This window comes from Schistocerca piceifrons, chromosome 4 (assembly GCF_021461385.2).
Source record: "Schistocerca piceifrons isolate TAMUIC-IGC-003096 chromosome 4, iqSchPice1.1, whole genome shotgun sequence".
NCBI lineage: Eukaryota > Metazoa > Arthropoda > Insecta > Orthoptera > Acrididae > Schistocerca > Schistocerca piceifrons.
In genome coordinates, this window is record NC_060141.1 from 487,278,363 (window position 1) to 487,298,447 (window position 20,085).

Below are 20,085 nucleotides of genomic sequence, written 5' to 3' on the forward strand. Positions count from 1 at the left end.
ATTCCGGACTGGAGCAGATTCGTTTGCCACGAAGACCTAGGCTGTAGGGAAGGGACCGTTTGATGTGGAATGGGTGGCAGCTGTCGTAATGGAGGTACTGTTGCTTGTTGGTGGCCAACTGACCTGCCTACACTGTGACGCATTCTATGTGGGAATGACCAGCAACAAACTGTCCATTCGCATGAATGGACACAGGCAGACATTGTTTGTTGGTAATGAGGATCACCCTGTGGCTAAACATGCCTTGGTGCACGGCCAGCACATGTTGGCACAGTGTTACACCGTCCGGGTTATCTGGATACTTCCCACTAACACCAACCTATCCAAACTCCGGAGATGGGAACTTGCTCTTCAATATATCCTCTCTTCCCGTTATCCACCAGGCCTCAATCTCCGCTAATTTCGAGTTGCCGCCACTCATACCTCATCTGTCATTCAACAACATCTTTGCCTCTGCACTTCTGCGTCGACTGACATCTCTGCCCAAACTCTTTGTCTTTAAATATGACTGCTTGTGTCTGTATATGTGTGTGGATGGATATGTGTGTGTGTGCGAGTGTATACCCGTCCTTTTTTCCCCCTAAGGTAAGTCTTTCCGCTCCTGGGATTGGGATGACTCCTTACCCTCTCCCTTAAAACCCACATCCTTTCGTCTTTCCCTCTCCTTCCCTCTTTCCTGATGAGGCAACAGTTTGTTGCGAAAGCTTGAACTTTCGACCTGCCAGCACTTTCATTTGGTAAGTCACATCATCTTTGTTTTTAGATATATAAAGTTCATAGTTTTGTTAGATAATTGAAAGAAAGAAAGAAAGAAAGAAGGAGAGTCGTTTTATATTCAGGGTCGTCTCATACTCGGGTAAATACTGTAAATATTTGGCTACTGTTGTCCTTACTACATGTAGGTCCCTCTCATCCTGAGACTGATTGACCTGCTCTATCTTTTATACTTCCACAACTGATCCCTTTCTCATCCCCAAGGAAGGAACTGTTAGTTTTGAAAGCTAGAGAGTGTATCACTTTTATCTGTGTCTATTGGCAGCACTGCACATTTTTTCCTTGTGAAGGCAAGAATTGACGAACAATTCTATCACATAATTTATCAGTTTTTTCGGTTGAATTTTCATTTGATACCATTGTCTTTAAAAATAAATTCATCCAAAGATGTTTTAAATGTCTGTACATGTATTTTAAAGCAATGAAGGCGGAATACACAGCAACAAAATCTAGTAGGAACAGTTACTTACGAACTAGGGATTATTTTTGGCTAGTGGAAGGGAGAAAAGACCAGAGGCAACTGAAATTTTAATGATTAAGCAGCAAAGTTATCAAGATCTGAATGAAGAGAGAACAATGACAAAACTGCCCCCTCTCTCATCCTTGTTTTCCTTTGCCCCCCCCCACCCCCCTATTACCTTCTCCCCCAACCCCAACCTGCCAAAGATTGTTTGTTTCTTTTATTGTTAGTTGAATTCCCATTTTGTCCTACGTTCATTCTTGATCGAATTTGTTGTCAAATGCCCACTCCTTGAACAAATTAGGTGCTGTAGAGATACAGGCACTGGACTTGTATTTAAGAAGAGTGATGTTCAGATCACCATGTGATTGTCAGTTAGTTTGTCATGGATTCCTTAAACTGATTAAGACATATGACTGATATTGGAAAGGACATGGTTGATTTCCTTCCATTCCCTTGTGCAGTCAGGACACATGCTGTACCTCTAATGACCTTGTTACTAATTGGCCATTAACTCCTCAGTTTTCCAACATATTTCCTTATTTTGCTTGGTAGATTAACTGGCATTTGTTTTTATGTGTCAGCCAGCTGTCAGTTGCTGTAGAATTTTTTCTATCTTTAATCAGTTGTAATTTCATTTCAAAGATTCTTTAAGTGTAACTTTATGCGCTCTTTCATAAATAGTAATTAAAAAAATAAGAATCTGGAAGTTCCAGTTTTATGTTAAAAGGCTTCTGTATTGGCACACAGTGACTTTGAAAATGGAAGAACAAAGTTACTGTCTTTCATAGATACAGATTTAAATAAATAAGAAACGATTGTGAACATCTGAATGATGTAGTACATGTAGCCATAAGTAACACATTAAATCTCACTTAATGTCCTCTAAACATTCAGTGACCTTTGCAGATGTATTTATGGCAGCATTGTATTAAAAACAGCAACATCGGGCTCTTTCAGCTCCAAATGTGTCATTGAAATTTCATTTTTTTTTTTTCTTTTTTCAAGATTCTGCAAGATTCTTGTACCTTCAGATCTGCAATTTGTCAGTCCCATCTGTCCCTGTTTACATCCACTCCACTCGCTCATATTTCTGTCCAGTGTGCTGTAACTACTAATAGTGAATCATATTAAGATAAAAAAAAAATTCACATAATTTCAGCTGAATTGTTATAGACACCAGAAGTTTAGTTCTTCCAATATATAGTTTGCAAGTATGTGAATTGTGTAACTGATACCATTCACAGGTACCCTACGAGCAACCAGATGTTGTGAGAAGACCAATGGCACGAACATTAGAGTACAGAGACAGCGCCTATGAATCCCGTCGTCATTCACAGTTCACTGGAATGTCTATAGAAAATTTCCGCCTCCTTAGTGTACTTGGACGCGGCCACTTTGGGAAGGTACCGTTTTTATTTCAGTTCACAATTTAATGCAGGGTGTATATGGTATTTTCATTGGTATTGTTACAACTTTTAGGCGATTTTTAGCTGTATTTGTTATTGAATATGTCAGTACATTAACGATTAGTCAATAAATAACATGTAAACACTGAAGACATGAACATTTGAGTTTAATGAAAATCAGAGCTTGTCAAAATTATCTGTAAATGCAAACTGTTTTTAAAATTAGTTTTGCGGATTTGTAAAATTTTGACTAAATCCACTTTCATACAGAGAAGCCATCTTCAATTTTAAGTTTTGGTAACTTATTTAAATTAAATTCCTGTTGGTAGAAATTCTGACCACTGTCTTAGATTTGTGGTGGTTTGTGATAATATGCCCAATTACTGCCTGTATTGTTTGGTTGTAGTCTTCACAGTTCTTTGCTAGCAAAATAGTGTTTACATTTCTCAAAACACAAAATAATTAAAAATAGGCACATGAAAACAAAGAGCATGTTATGGATTGTGAGGTGACAACTAATAAGTGGAATATGTGTTGTGTATCCTGTGGTTTTTCAAAGATTGAAATCAGTTAGGTCTTTTTCCTGAAAATTTTGTTTATGTTTTGTTTATTTTTAATGAAGGACTAGGGCTTTCTTCCAGAAATGAAGCTAAACTGAATAGTTTCATTATATACTTGTGTGGAGATTTCAGTCATCCAACTATCAACTAGGATAATTACAGTTTTGTAAGTGTCACAAGAATTAAAATATTACTAAATTCATTCCTTTAAAACTACCTAGAACCTCTGCTGGGCACTAAATTGTGAATTGCAGAATAATCATGTAGCTGTAGAACAGATTGTTTGCTAGCCCACCCATAACGGAAACGTGTTGGGTCTAAAGACAGCAAATAGACCGAACCTCTGTGATGATGTCTACAACCGGTCGCAGTGGCCGTGCGGTTCTAGGTGCTGCAGTCCGGAACCGCGGGGCTGCTACAGTCGCAGGTTCGAATCATGCCTCGGGCATGGATGTGTGTGATGCCCTTAGGTTAGTTAGGTTTAAGTAGTTCTACGTTCTAGGGGACTGATGACCTAAGATGTTAAGTCCCATAGTGCTCAGAGCCATTTGAACCTTTTTTTATGTCTACATTCAAACTGGTCTTGGTGACCATGAGACAGTTATAGCAACCTTGGTAACTAAAGTAAAAATGGCAACTAAACCAAGTAGAAAGATTTGCGTGGTCAACAAATTAGATAAAGAGGCAGTAAGGCCATATCTGAATTATGAACTTGAAACATTAACCTTTGGGCAGGAGTATGTAGAAAAGATGTAAAGAGGCAGTAAGGCCATATCTGAATTATGAACTTGAAACATTAACCTTTGGGCAGGAGTATGTAGAAAAGATGTGGCACAAGTTTAAAACCATAACTGACCTTGCATTAGATAGTTATTTTGAGAAAACCCAAAGAAATTCTAGTCATGCATGAAAACTATTAGTGACACCATAGTCAGTGTCCAAATAGTTGTGGATGAGTCAGGAACTGAAACTGAGGGCAACAAAGCAAAAGAAGAAATGCTGAATTCTGTTTTCAAATGTTTCCTTTACGAGGGGAAAATCCAGGAATATTCTACCAATTAAATTCTCACACCATTGCAAAATGAATGAAGTTGATATTAGTGTCAGTAGAGTTGACAAACAACGGAAGTCGTTAAAATTGAACAAAGCTCCAGAGCCAGGAGGAATCCATGCCAGATTTACAGCAGAGTTAGTTCTTTTTTTAACCATGATAAAAAGCTGTGGCCCATGTTTTAAGAAAGCGTAAGTCACACAAGTCTGCAAGAAGGGTGGCAGGAGCAATCTACACAACTACCGTCTGATATCCTTGATGTCTATTTGTTGTAGAATCTTAGAATGTATTATGAACTCAAATGTGGTGGAGTATTTCAAACAGAATGACCTCCTCCATGCCAACCAGCTTGAATTCTGAAAACATCAGTCCTACAAAACCCAACTCATGTTTTTCTCTCATGACTTCCTGAAAACTATGGATCAGGGCCGTTGAGCAGATGCAGTATTTCTTTACTTCCAAAAGGCATTTGTCATTGTACTACAGCTCCACTTACTATTGAAAGTACGAGCGTATGAAGTATAAAGTGAAATTTGTGACTGGATTCAGAATTTCTTGGTAGGGAGTATGCTGGAAAGTCGCCAACAGATGTAGAAGTAAGTTGAGGTGTGCTCTAGAGAAGTATGTTGGGACACACTTTTCATGATGTACATAAATGATCTTACAGATGATATTAATAATAACCTCAGACTTATTGTCGATGATGCATTTATCTATAATGAACTGCTGTCTGGAAAAGGTAAAAAATATTCAGTAGGATGTTGATAGTATTTTAAAGAAATGTAAAGATCGACAACTTGTTTTAAATGTTCAGAAATATAAAATTTTGCTCTCTACAAAATGGGAAATATTTAGTGTCCTATGACTACAAAGTCAATGAGGGATAATTGCAGTTGGTCAGCTCATACAAATATCAGGGTGTAAAAGTTTGTAGAGAGATGAAATATATGGTCAGTCATAAGTACGGCAGGTGGTAGACCAATTTATTGGCAGAATATCTAGGGTAATGCAATCAGTCAGCAAAGTAGATTGATTACGTGACCTATTATAGAATATTGCTAATGTGTGTGGTACCCGTACCTGATAGGACTAACAGGGAATATTGAATGTCTGCAAAGAAGGTCACAACATAATAAATCTAGGAATATACAACAAGCCCTACCTATTGCTCCCCTTCATATTGCTCACAAACATAAAATTAGACAGAGGAAGAAGCCCAAATAACTAGTATGCTCTTCACAGTGGTTTGTAGAGAATTGATTTAGATGTAAGTATGTCATGTACCTTGTAGGAGGGTGGTTCTTAAACACTATTATGTATGGTACATTGCTTTCACAGTTCATTGAAATAGAACTATCCTTTATTGTTCATAATTTCTCACTCTCTACAGTTTGTTTTCAATTTTTTTCTATTTTTTTCAGGTTATCCTGGCACAGTATCGTAACACAGGAGAATATTTTGCAATCAAAGCTTTGAAAAAAGGTGACATCATTGCCAGAGATGAAGTAGAATCTCTTCTTTCAGAAAAAAGAATCTTTGAAGTAGCAAACACAATACGACATCCCTTTTTGGTGAACCTTTTTGCTTGCTTTCAAACAGAAGTAAGTATTGAAATTCAAATAATCAGTCATTGAACTAAAAAATATTTCACAGGGAAGATGGGGCTTGAGAGACAACTGAAAGTTTTGCATAAATGTTAGTAATTATTGATATTATTTCATGTTTGGAGGATGGGGTGTACATAGAGTCCTTTTTTTCCTTTTCTCAAAAATATGAAAAAACGTACATTCTTCAACTTGTTCAGCAAATTTAACAACATTTTTATTCAGAATTTTTTAAAATCATTCTATCTTGTTTTGAGTCCCATTCTTTTTGATCATTTAATTAATTCATTTATCATATTCTGTTGTTAGAATGGAGGATTATAGTGTTACTTAAATGGGGACTGGATATAGAAACAAAGAACTATATTTGAATTGCTCTCTCATAGTACCCATCAAAGCAAATGTAATAAATTAATTAGGATACTCCAACAATAAACTTTTACTGCAGTCAGTAGATAAGTGACCAAAATTATGCTAATCTGAATTCCGTTGTTTTAATTTTGTTTATATTATGCTGTCATAATTCTGTTTCTTTCCCAGTGTTGTAATTTCTTCCATTCACTCATTCAAAATGCAATTACCATGGTAGCATTCACTGTAACTGTAACACCCCAATAGTTTCCTCAAACAATTAGCTCAAAACTGAAGTCATTTAGTTGTCTTCATGTGTGGATTTGGGATAACAGGTGTGTTTCTTTCAGAGAGTGTGGCATAATTGTATTTGATGTGTAGCACTCAGATTATTGCTAATCAGTATGTTTGCAGTATGCGAGTATGTACATTTGACAGCACAGAAATGATGGCAGAAAATCACAGCCAGACTAAAAGTTTGGTACTGCGCTGACACAAATGAGATGCAGTATGTCAGTTTTCCAGATTATGTTGCAAACGTGTAGAAGAGAAATTATTAATTCAAATGTTACGCAAAAATGATGATGACTGTATTATAAACTTATACCAAGAAGTCACAAAAGCTTTTCTGTAAATAAAACGTGTTATTTGCTGTAGATAAAGTACGTTCAAGGGCTGTCCAAAAATATATATAGAATAAATATTTATTCATAGAGGATTATTTGACACTAGTCACTTTCAAAGTAGTTCCCTTCAGCTTCTACATACTTATCCTAACATTACTGCCGTTGCTGGAAGAATCGGCGGAAAGCCTCTTTTGTTATGGTGTGGAGCTGCTTCTTCTAAGTCTGCATAATGTCTTCCCTATTCTGAAATCTGGTCCGTTTCAGAATCTTTTTAGTTTAGGTAAAAGCCAGAACTCACTCAGTGCTAGGTAAGGGCGAATAGGGAGGCCAACAAACCACAGCCGTATTGTGTTTGGCCAAAAAAACTCTGAATTAATTGAGAATGATACTTTTGGTGAAGGTGCCAACTGCCTGCTGCCCATAAGTCTGGCCATTTAGATATCGTGGCTTCACAAAGGTGATCCAGAACCCCTTGGTAGTACTCCTTTTGACATTAGTACTTTCTGGGGCGCACTCGTGATGGACTATGCCATTTGAGGCAAAAAAGATCATCAGCGTGACTTTCACTTTGCTGCGGACATGCCTCCCTTTTTGGGGTCTCAAGGATGATGGATGCTTCTATTGTGATGATTCTTTGTGAGCTGTACTCATAAAACAGGCACTCATCACCAGTGATCACTGTAAAGGAAGTTGGGATTACTTTTGACAGTATCCAACATGGCCTTTGCAATCTCTGTACAAAGTTGCTTTTGCTCAGTTGTTAGCTGCTTTGCTACTATTTTGCTGAGATTCTCTTGAAGTCCATACATTCCGTTAAAATGGAATGAATAGGTCAAATGCTAAATTTAACCTTGTGTGTGAGTTCTCAGACTGTGATTTGTCTATCCTGCATCACCAGATCCCTTATTTGTTCAACAACAACCACCACCTCATTTTCAGATATTGTGGTCCTACCTGAACATGTTTCCCTCTTCACTGATGAGTGGCCATCTTTGAAACAGTTGTACCTCTTCTTTATCTGTGTGGTACCAGTTGCTCCATCCCCAAACACTTGTTGAATCTTGTGAATTGTTTCAACTTTAGAACTGCCAAGATTAAAATAAAATTTAATGCAATAACATTATTTCACTTTTTCTGCCATTTTGCCAACAAGTCAAAGTCTGACAACTACGACTTACAAGTGTTCACTCACCAACGGCTAGCCAGTGATGGGTTGTTTACGTAGTCATGAAAAAATCAGGCATATGCCTACAGACATATAGAATGCATGTGCCCTGAAGCAATTCTTGGTTTCTATAATAAAAAATAAAATTGGATACTTTTTGAATAGCCCTTGTAGATATGTAACAAGGTAATATTTGTTGGTCATCCCTGTAGCTGAGTTGTCAACCTGTAGGTTTTCTGTGTAATATTGACTGCAAGGACAGATAGTGTTGTGTCGCTCACTTCCACATATTCAACAAGGTGAAGAATACTGGCTGGGCTTAGAGAAAGGACTTTACACTTTTGCTGTTTGTGGAAGTGCGAATAGGCAGCAGTAGGAGGCATCACAAAATACTTCTTGTATTTTTTTTGTCAGGGAAACAAACAGCTTCTGAATGTCATTTTGATGAACTTCTTGCCATACCAGAGACACATGTGACATCAGTTTTAGTGATGTATGAAAGCCTTCTTTAAGCTTAGAGAAAGTCATAGAGTGAGTGAAAGAAAACCTGAACAAGTCCCTTCCCACCACACCCCTCACACCCTATTTCCACTTTTCACCTGCATAACCATCAGTGACAAAGCTGAAATGGTGTACTGATGTGTCCATCAAACTCCACTCTTTTTACCCTTTTGGTTTTTTTTTATATTGGCTTGCTCCTATAAAGGAGTATGTTCTTTCCCTGCTGATCTTAATTTGCCAATATTTACATACTTAATACTCTTTCTTCTGTAGACACTGTGTGTTAACCTGCTCAAATTTTTACTGCATTATAGGGAGTTTTAAATATGGGTATGATATTGTTAAGTGCCTCAAGGTCTTCTGTCATATTTGTAGTAGTTTACAGTGTCTATGTGTTTCTTTTATTCATAGTAAAATTTTGTTACAGCTGTTGTAACTATAGTGAATTTCAATATTGTAAATGTATGGGTTGTAATAAGTGTGGAAGCATTGCAACAGCACAACTCATATTAGTTAAAAATGTCAGTGAATCTTTCAGTATCTTATGCTGTGTGTTTCACTTCCTCGCGTCTGCCTCTCATGTCTTGGCATGCCATTGATTGCTGTGGAATCATCTACATCAATTTATATTCTCGCGATTGTTTGATATTCATATCACTTACAGTGTTTCCGAGTAAGTATGTTACTGAACTAAATATCTGTTCTTGTTGAAGGCTCATGTGTGCTTTGTAATGGAGTATGCTGCTGGTGGAGACTTAATGATGCATATACATGCGGATGTTTTCACTGAGCCTCGAGCAGTGTTTTATGCAGCTTGCGTTGTTCTTGGCCTGCAGTATCTTCATGAAAGCAAAATAATATATAGGTATGTTTGGCAGCAATTAATAAAGTGTATAATTCTGGGAAACATTATTACTGAATTATGCTGCAGTTTGCATTTCAAGACTATATCAGTGTCTAACTTTGCTTATGTTTCAGAGACCTGAAACTGGATAATTTATTGCTGGATACAGAAGGTTATGTAAAAATTGCTGATTTTGGATTATGTAAGGAAGGAATGGCATATGGAGATCGGACTGGAACATTTTGTGGTACCCCCGAATTTCTTGCACCTGAAGTATTAACGGAGACATCTTACACTCGTGCTGTGGACTGGTGGGGACTTGGAGTATTAATTTTTGAAATGCTTGTTGGTGAGGTATGTTTGACAGCACAGTATTATTGTTGAAGTTACAATGACACACTTATAAGCATGTTTCCAACAGGAGAAATTATATAAGTTGTATACACTTTTGTTTAAATGACACTTCTGGCCATTTTAAGATGAGAGTAAAGTGTAAGTTATTTATTTTTAACACATTGCAGGGATTTGCCCCCATTGACCCGTAATGTAAACAAATGTAATGTATTGTGCATAAGTAGTTCATAGGAGCCATTATGGTTTATTTACACATTTCTGAAGAGTCACTGAAAGCAGTCACAACCTTTGCATATCTGGGAAAAGCTGTGCTGAGCTATTTAAACCAGAAAACTTAATTGCAAGAAAGGCAGATAGCAGACTCTGTGAATCTCCAAAAGAATCTTGGCCACTTATGAAGCAGGTACCTTACAAAACCCTCTTTTGACCAATACTTAAATTTTGCTCCTTAGTGTAGGACCCATACAAGAAAGGATTGATAGAGAAAACAGACACAGTCCAAAGAAGAGCAGTGTGTTTGATTGCAGGTTTATTTGTGAAGTGTGGAAGTGTCATGGAGACGTTCATTGAACTCCTGTGACAGACATTATGTGAGAGATGTTGTGCTTCATAGTTAATTTACAATTATAGTTCACCAGAAATACTTCCGTAGAGCAGTCAACTGACAAAAGTGCTTGTTACTGTGCTGCAGCAGATTCGTTTGCCACGAAGGCCTAAGGTGTAGGGATACATGAAAATGTATACCTGTGGCAAACGAATCTGCTCCAAACCTGAATCCCTGAACCATTACACCATTAACCTGAAGACAGCTTTCGCATCCTGCAACTACCCTACTGACCTGGTACAGAAGCAAATAACCATAGCCACTTCCTCATCCCCTCGAACCTAGAACCTCCCACAGAAGAACCCCAAAAGTGCCCCACTTGTGACAGGATACTTTCTGGGACTGGATCATACTCTGAATGTGGCTCCCCAGCAGGGATACAACTTCCTCAAATCCTGCCCTGAAATGAGATCCATCCTACCTGAAATCCTCCCCACTCCACCAAGAGTGTCTTTCCGCCGTCCACCAAACCTTTGTTACCCCTTGATTCATACCTATGAAATCCCCAAACCATCTTCCCTACCCTCTGGATCCTACCCTTGTAACCGGCTCCGGTGTAAAGCCTGTCCCATGCACCATCCCACCACCGCCTATTCCAGTCCTGTAACCCGGAAGGTGTACATGATTAGAGGAAGAGCCACGTGTGAGAGCACCCAAGTGATTTACCAACTGACATGCCTACACTGTGAAGCCTTCTATGTGGGAATCACCAGCAACAAACTGTCCATTCGCATGAACGGACACAGGCAGACAGTGTTTGTTGGTAATGAGGATCACCCTGCGGCCAAACATGCCCTGGTGCACGGCCAGCACATCTTGGCACAGTGTTACACCATCCGGGTTATCTGGACACTTCCCACTGACACCAACCTATCAGAACTCCGGAGATGGGAACTTGCCCTTTAATATATTCTCTCTTCCCGTTACCCACCAGGCCTCAACCTCCGCTAATTTCAAGTTGCCGCCCCTCGTACATCACCTGTCATTCAACAACATCTTTGCCTCTGTACTTCTGCCTCGACTGACATCTCTGCCCAACCTCTTTGAATTTACATATGTCTGCCTGTGTCTGTATATGTAGGATGGATATGTGTGTGTGTGTGTGTGTGTGTGTGTGTGTGTGTGTGTGTGCGTGCACGCGAGTGTATACCTGTCCTTTTTTCCCCCTGAGGTAAGTCTTTCTGCTTCCGGGATTGGAATGACTCCTTACCCTCTCCCTTAAAACCCACATCCTTTCGGCTTTCTCTCTCCTTCCCTCTTTCCTGAAGAAGCAACCTTGGGTTGCGAAAGATTGAAATTTGTATGTGTGTTTTTTATTGTGTCTATCTACCAGCACTTTCTTGTTTGGTAAGTCACAGCATCTTTGTAATAGAGGGAAACATTCCACGTCAGAAAAATATATATAAAAAACAAAGATGCTGTAACTTACCAAATATATACGAGGGCGGTTCAGAAAGTAACCTCCGATTGGTCACAGTGCGGGTTGTGGGGGGAGTAGCGACGCCATCTGTGCATTCACACACTCAACAGGTCAGTCGGCATCAAGCCGTGGTCGAGTGAACGTCGTACCTGCGCTAGTTTAGTTTTTGTGGCAGTTTGAAATGTGTGCTGCAATAGAAAACCCCGCCAAATGTGAAGTGCGTGCTGTCATAAGGTTTTTTACAGCCAAAGGATATTCTGCAGCAGCTATTCATCGTGAGCTTTGTGCCGTGTACGGACCAAGAGTTATGAGTGAAGGAGTTGTCCGTGAATGGGTACGTTTATTTAAAAGTGGACGAGAAAACGTTCATGATGAAGAGAGGAGTGGTAGACCATCATTGGTGACTGACGAACTCGTTCAGACAGTTGATGCAAAAGTTCGTGAAAATCGACGTTTCTCAATGTCGGAGTTGTCTACTGGTTTTCCACAGATTTCTAAGACTCTAGATAGTGACAGCAAAATTGGGTTACCGTAAGTTCTGTGCACGATGGGTGCCCAAAATTCTTACCGACCACCACAAAACTCAAAGAATGGCCTCTGCATTAGACTTTCTGTCACGTTATGAGGACGAAGGAGAACCATTGTTAAACAGAATCGTGACCGGTGACGAAACCTGGATTAAGTACGTGAACCCTGAGACAAAAGAACAATCAAAGATGTGGGCACATTCAAATTCGCCTACCAAACCAAGAAAAGCCTCGCAAGATTTTTCTGCCAGAAAACTGATGGCAACGGTGTTTTGGGATGCCATAGGGGTGTTGTTGGTTGAATTCATGGAACGTGGTACGACCATTAATCAAGACGTGTACTGTGAAACAATAAGAAAGTTACGACGGGCTATACAGAACAAACGCCATGGTATGCTGACTTCCGGTATCGTTTTTTTGCACGATAACGCCCGTCCTCACTCTGCTCGCAGAACAACGGCCCTTCTTGAGTCCTTCAAGTGTGACGTTATCAACCATCCACCTTACAGCCCAGACCTGGCGCCAAGTGATTATCACCTCTTCATGCATTTGAAGAAATGGCTCGGGTCACAGCGGTTTGATGACGACGAAGAGCTCAAAGATGCGGTCACAGGCTGGCTCCAGGCACAAGCGGGTGATTTTTATGCAGAAGGAATTTCAAAGCTTGTGAAGAGATACGATAAGTGCCTCAATTGCTATGGAGACTATGTAGAAAAATAGTGCAAAGATGTAGTTGTAAGATGTATATATTAAAATATTTTTATTTAACTTGGTGTATTTTTTTAAATCAACCGGAGGTTACTTTCTGAACGGCCCTCGTATATATATATATATATATATATATATATATATATATATATATATTGCAAAGATGTAGTTGTAAGATGTATATATTAAAATATTTTTATTTAACTTGGTGTATTTTTTTAAATCAACCGGAGGTTACTTTCTGAACGGCCCTCGTGTATATATATATATATATATATATATATATATATATCTCCAAAAACAAAGATGATGTGACCCACCAAACGAAAGCACCGGCAGGTCGACAGACACACAAACATACACACAAAATTCAAGCTTTCGCAACAAACTGTTGCCTCATCAGGAAAGAGGGAAGGAGAGGGAAAGACGAAAGGATGTGGGTTTTAACGGAGAGGGTAAGGAGTCATTCCAATCCCGGGAGCGGAAAGACTTACCTTGGGGGAAAAATGGACGGGTATACACTCGCACACACACACATATCCATCCACACATATACAGACACAAGCAGACATATTCAAAGGCAAAGAGTTTGGGCAGAGATGTCAGTCGAGGCGGAAGTGCAGAGGCAAAGATGTTGTTGAATGACAGGTGAGGTATGAGTGGCGGCAACTTGAAATTAGCGGAGATTGAGGCCTTGTGGATAATGGGAAGAGAGGATATATTGAAGAGCAAGTTCCCATCTCCGGAGTTTGGATAGGTTGGTGTTAGTGGGAAGTATCCAGATAACCCGGACGGTGTAACACTGTGCCAAGATGTGCTGGCCATGCACCAAGGCATGTTTAGCCACAGGGTGATCCTCATTACCAACAAACACTGTCTGCCTGTGTCCATTCATGTGAATGGACAGTTTGTTGCTGGTCATTCCCACATAGAATGCATCACAGTGTAGGCAGGTCGTTATCCACCAGGCCTCAATCTCCGCTAATTTCAAGTTGCCGCCACTCGTACCTCACCTGTCATTCAAACAACATCTTTGCCTCTGCACTTCCGCCTCGACTGACATCTCTGCCCAAACTCTTTGCCTTTGAATATGTCTGTTTGGAGTTTGAAAATTGTGTTCATATTTTGTGCATTTGTTCCCCCCCCCCCCAAAAAAAAAAATGCCCATAGCTAAGAATTGAGTGTACATATGAATAATATGTAACAAAAAGTCACTGCATGTTACACGCTGATAGGATTCTAAGGGCATAACATGCTGATGATATTCTGTTTGCAAGTACCTTTGTGTGATCACACCACTTCAACTGAGAATCAATATTCATTCCTAGAAATTTTGCATTTGTTACACAGTCTATAGAGGTGCCATCTACGTTTAATTCAACATTGTCATTTTTCCTCTTCAAACTGAAATTCTTGACATTAGTTTTCTTTATGTTCAATGTCACTTTATTGCTTATTGACCAATCATAAACTTCCTTGAGAATTTCATTTGCTTTCTCGGCAAGGAGTTCTCTTGTTTTCTCAGTGACTATAATGTTGTTGTCATCAGCGAAGAGAATTTTTTCACCATGAGTAACACTACTGGGAAAGTCATTGATGTATGTCAGGAACATTATTGGTCCTAATATGCTACCTTGCGGAACCCCTATATTAATGTATTTTGGTTCTGATAAGTGTTTTACGAAATGTTTGGATGTATATGAAGTATGTGTTATCTCTACTCTTTGTACCCTATCTGTTAGGTATGATGGAAACCTGTCATTAGCTACCCCTCTTATTCCTAATGCTTCTAATTTATTTAATAGAATCTTGTTGTCGACAGTATCAAACGCCATAGAAAGATCCAAAAATATGCCTGTGACACACTCATCTTTATCAAGAGCATCAAGTACAACTTTTGTGAATTCTACTATGGCTGACTCTGTATTTTGGCCAATTCAGAAACCAAACTGTGATTCACTTAAAAGATTGTATTTATTCAGGTAATTCATTAATCTGTCTTTCAAAATTGCTTTTATTATTTTTGAGAATGATGACAGCAGGGAAATGGGCCAGTAATTTTCTATGTCTTCTCCATTACATTTCTTAAGCAAAGGTACAACTCTTGCCTGTTTTAACTGCTCTGGAAATGTCCCTGAAGTGAAGGATTCATTTATTATAATTGTTAAGTGGCCTTGTATAATCCCTATGCGTTGTTTCAGTACACACATTGGTACTTCATCTAAGCCTAGTGACTTTTTATTTTTTAGTTTTTGAACATTTTCATTGACTTCATTCTCTATGGTTGAAAGCAACATCATTGTATAGAGTGCAACAGTATTTACAGGTGTTATGTTTGTTTGGGGGAATTTTTGCTGTAATTTCTCTGCAATACTTGAAAAATGCACTTTTACATAGTTTGCTAAGTGTTGTGGATCATTTATTACCTTATTCCGCTCCCTTAGCAGTATGTTATTCTGCGTTTGTTTGCCTCTCTCCGTTTCCTTTTTTATAACATCCCAGACTGATTTGCTTTTATTCTCTGCATTATATATTATTTTGCCATTAAATAACTTTTTGCAGCAATCAGCACCTTCCTATAGATTGTTTTGTATCTATGATAGAAATTTAAGAATTCTGGATCATTGCGAATATTTTTCATGGAACTGAAGTGTTTAAGTGTTTGGGAGGACTTCTTAATACATTCTGTTGTCCATCTGTTTTTGTGAGACGTTGATACAGACATGCACACTTTTGGAAATGCCTTTTCAAAGTTCAATTTAAACAATGTGGAGAATTTAGAGAATTTCATATTCACATTGGTTTCCTGATACACTTCATCCCACCTTTGTTTTTCTAGTTCTTTTGAAAAATCTTTTATTTTGATTTCTGATGGATATCATTTGTAGGCTTTTAGTTTAGGGAATGATTCGATGCCTGATTTGTTGTTACTTGACAGAGATGGTTCAAGATCTTTTACAGCTTCATCACATTTTTCCCTGTCCTTATTTGTGGCCACATGGTGAATTACTGGTGGAAGTAAAGTAGAAACAGGTCGTGAATCTTGCTTGGGTGACTCAGTACAGCATTTGCACGCAAAGCCAAAGGTTCCAGTCCTGGTCCAGCACACACTTTTAATCTACCAGGAAGTTTTAGATATTACTATTTATTAGATTACACATATGTAAAAAAATACACACATTTTGTGTACATAATGCCAGAGGTAAGAAATTATTTTGGCAATTTGCCATATGTTGGATTTTAGTGCCAGGAATAACTAATACAGTCTTTAACAAGTATGCCTGCAAATAGCATTTGATATGGTTGACCATTGGCTTTGAGAAACATGTGCTCTCTCTCTCTCTCTCTCTCTCTCTCTCTCTCTCTCTCTCTCTCTCTCTCCCTCAAAAAGTCCATTGACAAATGTTCCCGTATTTTTCAATCTTTTTGCTGCAATGTTTTCACAAGTTCATTAATAATGCTTTACATACAGCCGACACCACGGAGGCTTTATGCGGTAGTGGAGACATCAGATGATTTCTGTAACAGAAGTTCACACATCTTAACGTGATGAAAGAATGAAAAAAATGCATGAAATGTAACAGAAAAATGGACATTGCATGTCAGATTGCTATCTACTACACTGCATTCTTGTGTTGTAACTTATTTACAAAATTTAGCTGTTTTTTCTTGCCTAACATTTTATTTAAATTAAAGTTTGAGAAACACTAAGAAATCTGCAATGTATTTTTCAGTATCAGATAATTTATTTGTTTCTTTATATATTACTCATGTGTCTGCCATGTTTGAACAAAGTAAATAAAATATTCAAATCATTTAATTTTCTTACATTTCATATGTCTGAAAAATTGTACCATGTGTTTTACCTTCTGTTGTGTATATTATATGTGACTGTGGCACACAAGACCACAGTAGGACACAGTGTTTTTATATTGTTTTGTCTTACAGTCGCCATTCCCAGGAGATGATGAAGAAGAAGTTTTTGATTCAATTGTGAATGATGAAGTGAGATATCCCAGGTTCCTATCGTTGGAAGCAATTGCCATCATGAGACGTGTAAGATTATTTTCTGATTTCCTTTTTCCTTCATTCTTATTCTCTAATCATAATGTAAAGAGTTGATTAGTGTGATGAGTGCATTTATTATCTGTTTCTGTTGTAGCCATAGTTTGCAGTATCAAATGATAGTTCTTTGGGTGTGTCTTTACCATGTGCACCTCTTTAGCTGGCATATTGTCATCTCATGCAGATTCAGCTTTAGTGGCATCACATGGACTCTTCCAAAAATCTTCCGAAAACATATTACAGCATAATAATTTCTGGTTATGATTCTTCAGTTGTACAGACATATTTGTTAATCAAAGAGTTCAAAGTGTGATACTGGTGCGTAATGTCCAACGAGCACAATGTTTCAGCAGTCAGACATGTCTCCACCATCAGATGCATTGCCAAATTGACTACCTGCATGCAGACAGCAGATTTATGTTCGCTTTTCCTGCCGGCTGTCTGATAAGCAGTTGCACCCGAGGGCGCAGAGGAGGTGATCACATCGGCAAATATGGCTGGTGACACCTTGAAGGGTGCCTCAGTTGTGATGGAGCGGGCAGTCGAAATGTTGTGTTTGATCAGTGCCTGCTTCATTAGATGCAGCACAGATTACCAAACTTTGCTGAGACTATAGCTGCCGCCCTGGATGATGACATTGTCCCCCGGTGCATACATCAACGCCTCTAATGACAGCGTCGCAGTATTAGGAAGTTTGTGCATTGTGGACTGTTCAGTCGACAGATACACCGTGAATCTGAGGAATCACATCACATACCTTTACAAGGAGGAAATGTATCACAGCATCAATAAATTTGACAAGCTGCGCCACCGGAGATGCTGTTTGCCAAGTTCTCTTACATTTCAGAAGAGATGATGTGCCAAAGTTCACCCATCACTTCGATTCAGTAGCAGCCAGGAGAATCGAGAAGCGGGCCAGCCATGCCTTAGTACATGAGAGGATACAATTTGTCTGCTGGAGCTGTGAGGCTAACTCCCAGGAACTATTTAAACTTATGCTCACTTTAATACCTGGAGCTGGGACTGAATTGATGGTGTTACCTGGGTTGCACTGATCCACACGTAGGAGGGCTACAGGACATCAAACATAGAAATTTTTACATCTTGTTGATAAACCGTCACTGGAAGCCCTCTGCATGTCTGTCATCATTCTGGCTGAGATGCAGTTGAGTGACCATGCAACTTCAGTTCTGGATAGGAGACTCAACTTTGCTCCCATCCCTAAGTTCACATGGGTAGTGTACGTCATCAAAACAGTTGAGCAAGTTGCAGCACGACTAAAGCCTGAAGCAGGTACATTGCGAATTGTGTTATGCTCTGATGATAACTAGGCCTACCAAGTCAAACATTACCAGCAGAGAGAGAGCGGCCATTCGTGGCCTGAGAGTGTGCCCTGAGATTGTCATATTACCTGCTGAAAAAGACAACGCAACTGTTGTTCTCCCCCGCAAGGACTACATTGAGAAGATGCAGAGCCTGCTAGATGATGACTCATACAGGGAGATCAATGCTGACCTCCACTAAGAAAGTGGGAAACAAAACTAGCGTTCTTCTCAAGGGCTTGGATTGACCAGAGGGAGACATCAAGAATTTGTCACAACAAGGACCTGTACTGCCAGGACTTCATGGAGTCCCCAAGGTCCACAGAGATGGGGTTCTGCCATACTCAGTTGTCAACATCATCAGGTCTTCTACACGTTTGCAAGCAAAGTTTCTGAAAGACATACTAGCATCTTATGTGGGGAATTGCCCCCATCATGTCCGCAGTTATGTGGATTTTTTAAATGTCTCAACAATTTCAGGCCGAAGGACCCAGATATTCTGGTGAGTTTTGACAACATTCACTTATTGGCCAAAAATTTGTCAGGAAGAACAACTTTTTCAGGTAGGTCCTGAACTCTACACATTTTTTATGTAATGGACAACATTGTGAACAAAAAGCGGAAGTCGCAGTGGGCAACCTCCTCTTGCTTGAGATTGTGAATTTATAGATGGAGCACTTCTAGGGAAAAGCTCAGAAGTTGTCCAAATGGAAGCTCGTGTGCTTTTTCCATTATGTAGATGACACATTCATCATCTGGCACCATGGAAGGGACAAACTACATGACTCCCTCGCACATCTGGACTCCATTCATCCCAAAGTCAAATTGACTAAGAAGACTGAGGAAGAAGAAAGACGACTACCATTCCTTGATGACACGGTCAAGAGACAAGCTGATGGACCCTGGGCCACAGTGTGTAACAGAAGAAAACACATAGTGACCTGTACTTGCACACACACAAAGCAGGCACTGACATGCACAGAGGAATGATGTACTATAGTGGGGTGCATATGGAAAGGCAGATGGGTGAAGTGTTCTGTGCGGACAGAGGGGGGAAGTGCTTGAGATGTTGCCAATTTGCCCTTTTTATGTTGCCAGTACTGCTTTGTCAGCTGGCTGGGCACTAGTGCTCACCTGCACCTAGCAATATTGTTAGTCATGAAAGTTTCGCTATTCTAATGGATATGCTGTGCACCTAGTAAGGAATATTTTACTTTCATTTTAATTTAACATTTCAGCCAGACATTGTGAGCAGTTTGTCTTGCTATTTTCATGGATTCCAAACTGTTTCAAACTATTTTTGATTTACTGATCTACTGATCTGTGCGACAACAAAAATAATGTGTTTTTTCATTCTTGTATGTGATTCATCTTATTGAGATGAAATAGCATGAGTGGTTTCCTAAGTTAACAAGCACCCTCTTCACCTTGTAGTAGAAACCATATGGAAGTGTTTGACAAATTGTCAGTAAATTCTTCGTTTATATTGCCATGAACATTTACTTCCTGCATAGATTAACTTATGTAGAAAGGAATTCTAGTATCATAGCCACATAAATGAAAATATGCTATTGATATTGTAGACATCACAATTGTCTGCCACCATTTCAGAATGATCAGGCAGCAACAAAACTGGCAGATATTGACATGATCTTGATTGTAAAAGTGAAAATTTGTGTTCTAGCAAATATGACAGCAATGAGAATGAATTTTAATAGGAACTTGTCTCTACAAAAACTG

The 20,085-nt window shown here is 39.1% G+C and overlaps 1 protein-coding gene across 5 annotated transcripts in view; it reads left to right on the forward strand.

Moving 5' to 3' along the window:
• The window catches only part of LOC124794789 (serine/threonine-protein kinase N), a 317,306-nt gene that overhangs the window by 274,231 nt on the left and 22,990 nt on the right, over positions 1 to 20,085 (forward strand). For all 5 annotated transcript variants that reach the window (XM_047258435.1, XM_047258436.1, XM_047258434.1 and 2 more), the window contains 5 exons: positions 2,482 to 2,640; positions 5,676 to 5,855; positions 9,215 to 9,366; positions 9,480 to 9,699; positions 16,907 to 17,014. In XM_047258435.1, the coding sequence (XP_047114391.1) occupies positions 2,482 to 2,640; positions 5,676 to 5,855; positions 9,215 to 9,366; positions 9,480 to 9,699; positions 16,907 to 17,014 (819 nt within the window). The remainder of the gene's footprint in view (positions 1 to 2,481; positions 2,641 to 5,675; positions 5,856 to 9,214; positions 9,367 to 9,479; positions 9,700 to 16,906; positions 17,015 to 20,085) is intronic.